Source organism: Electrophorus electricus, chromosome 21 (genome assembly GCF_041902795.1).
Source record: "Electrophorus electricus isolate QZ-2024a chromosome 21, ASM4190279v1, whole genome shotgun sequence".
NCBI classification, from domain to species: Eukaryota; Metazoa; Chordata; class Actinopteri; order Gymnotiformes; family Gymnotidae; genus Electrophorus; species Electrophorus electricus.
This window is the reverse complement of record NC_137517.1, coordinates 4,243,049-4,251,373: the sequence shown is the minus strand read 5'-3', so window position 1 is coordinate 4,251,373 and position 8,325 is coordinate 4,243,049. Positions and strand designations below refer to the sequence as shown.

General features: G+C 42.7%; 1 protein-coding gene across 3 annotated transcripts in view; it reads right to left on the bottom strand.

Annotated features, from left to right (window-relative positions):
• Positions 1 to 825: 825 nt before the first annotated feature.
• syt6a (synaptotagmin VIa) overlaps positions 826 to 8,325 on the bottom strand; it is a 49,219-nt gene continuing 41,719 nt past the window's right edge. The window contains exons 4-7 of one of the 3 annotated variants that reach the window (XM_027011993.3): positions 6,314 to 6,434; positions 5,218 to 5,389; positions 4,005 to 4,155; positions 826 to 3,531 (exon numbers count right to left, since the gene is read on the bottom strand). In XM_027011993.3, coding sequence (XP_026867794.2) covers positions 3,460 to 3,531; positions 4,005 to 4,155; positions 5,218 to 5,389; positions 6,314 to 6,434 — 516 coding nt within the window. In that variant the 3' untranslated portion in view covers positions 826 to 3,459. Of the gene's footprint in view, positions 3,532 to 4,004; positions 4,156 to 5,217; positions 5,390 to 6,313; positions 6,435 to 8,325 lie in introns of those variants that run through there. The other 2 variants (XM_081704319.1, XM_081704320.1) reach the window with 2 other exon arrangements.

Below are 8,325 nucleotides of genomic sequence, written 5' to 3'. Positions count from 1 at the left end.
CACAGACCATGAAGTCATTTGTATCTATTTCACAGGTTCCACCCACAACAGGAAAACATTGGCTTTATATTGTCGAGCCTGAGGACATCATAAATGCTGTTAGAACAGGTAGTAATCAAAAAGGTACAGCAAGTTATCAAGTCATCAAGATGTCACCTGGACTTATTCACAAGTCTGCCAAAATACGAAATTTATTTTATTATATAGAAATGTGTAAACTTCAACAATTGTAAGATGCGTACGCTGATGGACGGCATTTCCTAAGCAGAGCCCAGACTAATCTGGATTTCATTTATTTCAGCGAAAAGTGCAGCTAGAGCTCTGTGATCCATCTTCAGGCAGCGGCTTTTTTGAAAGCATTTCGGACGTCGTGGGCTGAGTTGCGCCTGTGAGGGTGGTTCCGTTCCCTTAGCTCTTATGCAGATGTTCGGCTCACTGGAGTCCTACGGGAGCGTGCTTCCCGCACGTCCCCCCTCCGATTCCAAAGACAGAGAACTGGACATCTGGGGCTCTGGAGGAAACCTCCCCTCCAGTGCTGTTTCCGTGTGCTTCTCCACTGCAACCCAGGCTTTCTACTGCCAGACAAGTGCAGTCATTCTCGCAGCACATAACGTTTGGATGCAACTTGCATTTCACACACGGAGCACTACATTCAACATGATACAACATTATGGCATAGAACAGTGAAAATGCACAACACAACTGTCTGCATGAATAATGTGAACAGTGAGAAAAAACTATCAGCTATTGTCACATAATAGATCAATTTCATACCACAAGGACTAGTATAATGGCAAAATCTCCTTATTAAAGTTTTTTTTTTGGTAAAAAAGAGCCAAAGTCATTTAAAAAAATTGAAACTGAATTGCTTGTGAGCACTCTTTAAAATCATGTATGTCCCTTGAAGTGACAATGTACAAAATTTGCAAAAGACTATCAATTACAATTACAGTGGAATAAAACCTTTTTTAATTGCAACTTTTAGTATTCTATTTTCATTTCACTCCCTGGGTGCTCTTGCTTATCAGGGTCGCCTTTTTTTTTTTTCTTTTTTTTTTTTTAAGATTTAACATTATTGGGACATAACATATACTTTATAATATGAACGTGATCTAACAGCATTCAAATTAACCAACTGTGATAAGTGTGTGTGATTGGGGAATATGCTCTGGCTTTCCCTGTGATATAAGGGCTTTCATGTTAAAGGTTAAACATATTTTCTAGTTGCTTTTAGCAACATTAGAACAACTTTAGGACATTACCAATGTTAAAAGGAAGCAGCGTTACCAGGCATGTTTGGCCATGTTGCTCTTGTGGTTTCATTTGTGTGGAAAAACACCTGGTTGGTCAGGTAGATACAGTTTGGGTGGGTAAAGTGCACTTCAAATAGGGACACTTATTACTGGAGCTGCATGCTATTTGCTGTTTGTAAATAGGGTAGAACTGGCTCAAAAATGTCGCTTTACTTTAAGATCTCACATTTTCTGTTGCTCGAATGACCTTCTGGAGTGTGAACAGTTAATTACTGTTGTCATTCTGGTTTTAACAAATGTTATGTTGCACTGGCTGAAAGGGTGAATTTGTAATGTTCTTGAATATAATGCTCTTTGTGGATTTTATATGTTTTTATGGCATGAAGTCATGAAGTATATTTTAAATAATTTTCGGCATGCCTCTTTGGAGTTTTCAGTGTAGTACATTGCATTTTCTGAATTATGAAAAATATTGGATGTTAAGTATCTCAAAATGTTGGCATGAACAAAGCACTGCTACTGCGTAATTATATCATTAATTACATAGCAGTATAACGAGTGACAATGCATTGATAATCTGTTGGACAATAGGAATACCAGTGTCTACAGTGTAAGCGTAGAGTCAATAGAGAGCTTTGAGGATACAAAAAATGTTGTGTATTCCACTACTGAGAATAGAGCAACTGTTGTATATTACGCTATTATTAATGGTATAGTTAAGTTGAAATGGCGTTTTAATAATGAAAAGTCCTGCCAACAAATCTTCCATGCGTGGAACACTTTGATGCCTTCTTCCTGAACAGCCTCTAATGTCTTAAAGTAATGCACTATTTCCTCTGGTGTGCTTTAACGAAGTGCGTTACAGGGGCATATCAATCAAGCATCAGACCTCCTCCTTCATGCTTAGTAATAACTTAATGAACAAAACGTTTCAGAGTCCCCAACCAAGCTCCCCAGCTCCCTAACTGAAGATAAAGCAAAGTTACTTGAATTGTTTCTGCAATTTCTAACCCCTTACCTTACCTAACCCTGACCAAATGCATTTTCCAGTATAAAACCCATGTGTTACTGGCATATCTAACAAACTTAAAACTGGGTTAGAGGACGCTTGAACTGAATAGGTGAATAACTAACAGTAAACGAAATAACATCACTTTCTACAACCTTAGAACTACAACTTCAGCAGGTGTGGAATGGAATTCAAAAACAGAAGCTACTGAAAAAGTGAATACCAAGTTACCAGAAAACACAATTTAACAATTGTGTCCAGAAACACAGTTAAAACTAAAGGTTTTACCTAAACAAAGATACATATGTAATCTTCTATTTTTTTTTTTTTCATTTACAAATGTATTCACCAATAACTTCAAGCCTTCTGGTCTTTGAAGATTTTCACTTTTACAGGTCCGTGGAGGCTCAAGGAAAGCACTTGAGATCATTGTGCTATGCTGAGATTGGCAAATGCCTCTTTTTATGACTTACTAACACAATTTTGTATTACGACATCAATCAACTTGGGACAGCTATATTAAAAGTCTCCACGAGGTCACTGCAAAGCATTCATGAGCGTTGTCTTTCTGGGCTGGGAGTTGTTGAGGAAGGGGGTCATTTATGACATAGCAATGGGCAATCCCATCTCTTCATCAGTGAAGTGTCATCCTGTGATTGGACACTATGGCCTATGATAGAGTCTTCGTCCTTTAGGCAGCCATGCGCATTAGCTCCCATTTCAGCATTAAACCGCTCGGGCTCTTGGCTCCAGGCGATAAGATCATCTTCCTTTCGGGCTGCAAGCAGCTCTGAGCAAAGCTGTCATCAAAGAGGCCCTCCATGCGCAGAAAACTCCCATCCTTGCACGCTAGACTCCTCCGAGAGTTGCGTGGTCAGATTTCATTTGCCTCAGCCTAGGGATACACTTCAAAACGTGAAGGGAAAAGCAGTTTTTTTCCCCGCGCTCACAATAAAGGCTGTAGCAAAAGGCCTGTCTTCTCAGTGTACAAGAGGCGGGAGAACTCGATTAAAAACCAGGCTTTGAAAGATTTCGACCAGAGGTATTACTCAGCGGCGCCAGCCAAGAGACCTGGAGACACTGGAGTTTAGAGTTGTTTTCTGTTTTTGTTTGGTTTTCTTTGATCTTCCTCGGGCACACAGATAGTTAGTCATGGGGGGGAGGGTGTCAGGTATTCTGGACCACATGTGGCACCAATCATGGGCTGGCTGGGGCTTTTGGGGAAGGGCAGGACCCCTGACTGTCAAAACTAGCTGTTCTGGTTTTCCACTGGAAAAAAGAAGACAAACAATATCATTGAGGTACAGCACTCTGGAGCGATTGGCATTTTTCTTTGCACACGAAAAGCGGGCCGTAAATAACAATCAACATTACTTCCACTTGGCATTAAACCTTGTTTTCGCAATGATTACCATTTTAGTGCAGATCGGAAAAGAACATAACATCTAATTAGCCTACATTTAAATCAACACTATCATATTGTCTTCATGAATTATTCATACAACAGAAGTTTGGAAAAGAGTCAAAAGGGATGTGAGGATGTTCAAAGATTTGTAAGACTGGCAACTGGCACATGCATTTTTCTGATGAATGAGATTTTTGTTGGAATACATTCTTATTTCTCAGCTTAAGGAATTGATTGGAAAGCTGATTGCATTTCTACACCCTGAAGACTCCAATCTAGATCTAATGTACTTCCATTATGGAGATAAAACAAACAAACAAACGAACAAAAACCCAACCTCTTTTTCAGATTTCTTGGACTCCAGCAGGGGGTGCCAGTGTGCAATGGGCTTACGGGGGTACGCCAGCATCTCGTTCCAGTGGTCCCTGCCCAAGCCTTCAGCTGAGCACCCTACGCGGTTCACGCCTATGACCTCATTGTGACCCACCCTGAGGACAGAAGAATGGAAGCCTCAGCACTGGCCTCTCTTCCATGGGACTGTAATGCCATATTAACGTTCATATATTCTGTTGCTAGATGTAATGGCCAACAAGCTTCATGATGCAGCCAATAAACGCTCACAGACCATACAAAGATAATGCACAATCTTGATTTATGGGAATGAGACAGCAATACAGTTTAGATGCTTCTTTCTCTGCGGCCATCAGTAAAGAGCAAGCTTGGGAAACAAGAAGCATTGCAGTAAGGTCTGGAGGGAATGCGTGCTGGAGTCCTGGAGTGAGAATTCTCCGCATCTGACACCCAGCATGCAGGGCAATTCTCCAGACACTGTGTTCTCGCGCGCTGTGCTGTGCAGTGCATTGACTGCAGCCCAAATAGTCACCCAAGGAGGGAGGCAGCAATTGGACCAGGGACGAGACAGGGGCTCCCTATCACTCACTTTCCTCAGCACTGCGACTACTGACCTTTCCCTCAGGGCTTCGGTGTGTGTGTGCTATGCTATCTTTCTCTCTCTCTCTCTCTCTTTCTCTCTCTCTCTCTCTCTCTGTCTCCCTCTCTCTTCCTCTCTTCCCTCCCTCTTTCTCTCTCTCTCTATCTCTATCTCTCTCTCTCCTCTACTCGTCCCTCACACTCCCTCTCTCTGCTGGGAAAGCGCCGACTCTGACCGCAGGCATTATCTCCGCTGAGCAGAAGAAAATAAAATGTCACAGTGCATGTTAAGTCCAAGCACAGCTAATACTTTACAATTAAGACGTTATAAGCTGATTATTGAGTTCCGGGTGGAGAATGCAAATGAGCTCATGATTTTAGATATAAAACATATCCAGCCTCGGTGAATTTTATGATGTGCATTACAGATATTACACCTAGGAACCTTTGCTATGGTCTGGAAAAGTTTTCAAGATGTTGTCTGACGTAGTGACATAGTTCCCGAGTTGGGTGAAGTCATACCGGTTCTAGCAGATAGCAATGTTCTAAACAGTGCCTTCAAACACGTTTAAGCCATGATCGCCTGCTCTAGGCACAGAAGGTCTGTGAGAGGTGCGTACAGGTCATAGTCCATAACAGAGATGTGCAAGCTGACTTGGTCCATGCTCTCGGGGGGAATGTCGAAGATGATGGCTTCGTTGTAGACAGGGTTGAGCGTGTTCTTTTTGATGGTGGTCTTCTTCTTTTTCAGACGCTTGCCATCACATATAAGAGACACTTTTACATAGGGATCTGTTGAAAAACAAGGGTCAATCTATTAATTTGACCTAGCCATAAAAACATCACTTCCTATGATTTTCTTTGACCAAGTGACCATGCCATACCACTTGGGGTACAGTCTGCAAGAAGAGAAAAGGAAAAAGATTTGCAGGGTTGTACATCACCGTGACTGAAAAAGAATGGAGCCCACACTATGGGAATGAGACCAGGGCATTTATTGCTGATGAGTTAAGTATTTGTATTCGGAGGGAGCCATTGAGATCTTGTGCGTTAATGGAGCAAGCAGAACAAGGCGTCGTCGGATGTCATTACTGCATGCCTTTACCTATCACTGGGGGATTGGATGATCTATTGTGTCTCAACATTAGGCGGGCACAAACTACTCCCAGCCCAAGCAGAACAAATCGAACAGGGAAGGCTTAGTCTGGCACCTGTACATTTTTAATAGCTGCATTTTACTGCATTCGAATTCAATTTGCCTGCTACACAGAACATTTACTTCTTAGTCGAGGCGCGCCACCTGCGTGAAACGCTGCTGCCAGCTTAAATCATGATATCAGGAGACACGCTTGTCTTCACAGTCATCACTTTGCGCTTGTTTTGAATGTCACCTCAAATATGCTCGTAACACATGATTTTAATGACGTGGTAAAAGGCCGGAATATCATTTGACCTGTTTGAATTGCATCAGTGGACCTCTGACAAAAGTGTAAGAATGTTTGTTATATGTGAATTTATAAAATTACATCTTGGGTTTGTTATGCTGCACACTACCAAAAATAGAGCACTCCAGACCAAAAACAGTATGCTGTCATAAGTCGCCTTTCATTTCATTTCATTAGGACAGACACAAACACACACACACACACACACACACACACACACACACACACACACACACACACACACACACACACATTGTTTAATTAACACTACCTGAATATCCCGTGATGTCCATGGCCTTCAGGTTTCTGCATTTGATAACAGTGAGTGTGAGTCTTCCTGCAGTAGGCAGGTAGCATAGTGAGAACATGATCTCCCCGAGGTCCACACTCTCCTGTAAAACACACACACACATACACACACACACACACACACCAGTGTACTATCAACAGTACTCAACAGTGCAAACACTAAAGCATATGACATAATAGAGGTAGTGGAACTACAAACATTACATTTATAAAGAGCACAAAACCAGAATGTCTGCAGAGCATCTACATAAAACAAAGGCCATTTGTCCACCGCGAATGACTTCAAGCTGAGGAAAAACATATTTTTACGAGTGCCATTTCCTCAGTTGTGTTCAGGCTTAATAACCCTTTTCTGTGACTATTTGAGGAATTTAGCTGAAGCCTCAGTCACATCTTTAAAGTAGCATTGTCTATAGTACACACCTGTGATGTTTTCACCTCTGTCCCTGCCTCACTTTCAAACTGAGGAGGACGCCATTCGGATATCAGATGCGCGTCTTATGACTGGATGACTCTGGTGGATATGTTTAGGCTCAGGGTCAAACGATCAGTCCCGGGAAACGTATTTGTGGCTGTGGCCTAGAACTTCTGGCTGTGTGAGTTTAATAAGGCAGTGACTCATCGCTGAGGTGGAAAGGGTGGTCTGTTTGGACAGATAGAGCCACCACTGCCAATTAGCTGTTATGCATCTCCAAGAAAAGACTCTCTCTTGGGCACTGCGGACACACTAGTCCAGCCGACTGCTAATTAGACGTCCGCCGACACACTCAAGCGCCTCAGAACCTTCGAGTCAACCGTCTTTTCCTCAAACGGAATCGAAGCCTGCTGGCCGAGCAAGGCCGAGCCCGGCCCCTCGGTCTGAATGAGCGGTAAGGGGAAAAGAACAGCTGTCTGGCAGCCTCTCTCGAGGCTCCCCCCCATCCTCGCTAACGTTTCGCTAACGTTGACGGACGTGGTTTTAAAGATGCTTGATGGAAGCGTCACATGCCACACATGAGAATGGACGGTTCGCCAAAACGCTGTCTACAAAGTGTTAATATTTGGGTCAAGATAGAAGTAAGGGGCAACATGTTTTACAATAACCTACAACCAGGATATTTTTTTATTGGTAGTGAAGTCAAAAAGGGAATGATATTAAGATTTGTTGCGCTGCCCTGAGTATATCATGCTTTCTGAAGGCTACTACACATGACAAGCTTGCTTCGCTCATTGATAATATAAATCTAGTGAGACGCCGTATCCTTGCTATTTATATTCAGAATGTGAAACATTGCAGTACTGCATAGGTTGTGACTTATTTCCAGCAGTAAAACGCGGAGGGTTTGGCAGACTTGAAAAATGTTCTTTCTAGCGTATTTATACTTGGAAAGCTGCTGGAATAAGATAATTCATTGTGGGTTTACCGGCTCCATGGTTTCAGTCTGCACACGTTTTAGACTTCTATGTGACCTGCATCTGTTATTCCCAGGTATTAGTGATTCAGTTGTAGCAACATTGACAGTGTGACGTGGTGAGACTCTGTTCAGACCACCTCTACTGGACTCCAGCTTCAGCGAGGAACCTGACACAAATGGTCTACATTTTCCTGATTTTTAAATTCTTTTCCCACCTTTGCTCATTAAGCTCTTCCCATCGAGTGTAAACATTTTGCCTGAGCCATCCGAGCTGCTGAGAAGGACGTCTTTGCCTTTGCTTGATGCGTCCCTGGTGTACACAGCAAACAGAGACTTCCGGCTCCAAATCATCTACCCAGCTTCACGGAATGTGTCCGCTGCTTAGAGGGCAAAGGGCTCCCTGCCTCCGAAGCAATAAGTGAGGGTTTATTGAACTGCTCCTCAGTGTAGAGGCTGACATCTGGTCACAGAAGAAAGAGGTGTATTGAAAAAGAGCTTGAGCAGTCTTTAACTTTTCAAAAATATCTCAATGGTCCTCAGCTGCTGTCTCAAGGGTAAACGTTAACCTGTGCCGCCTGTA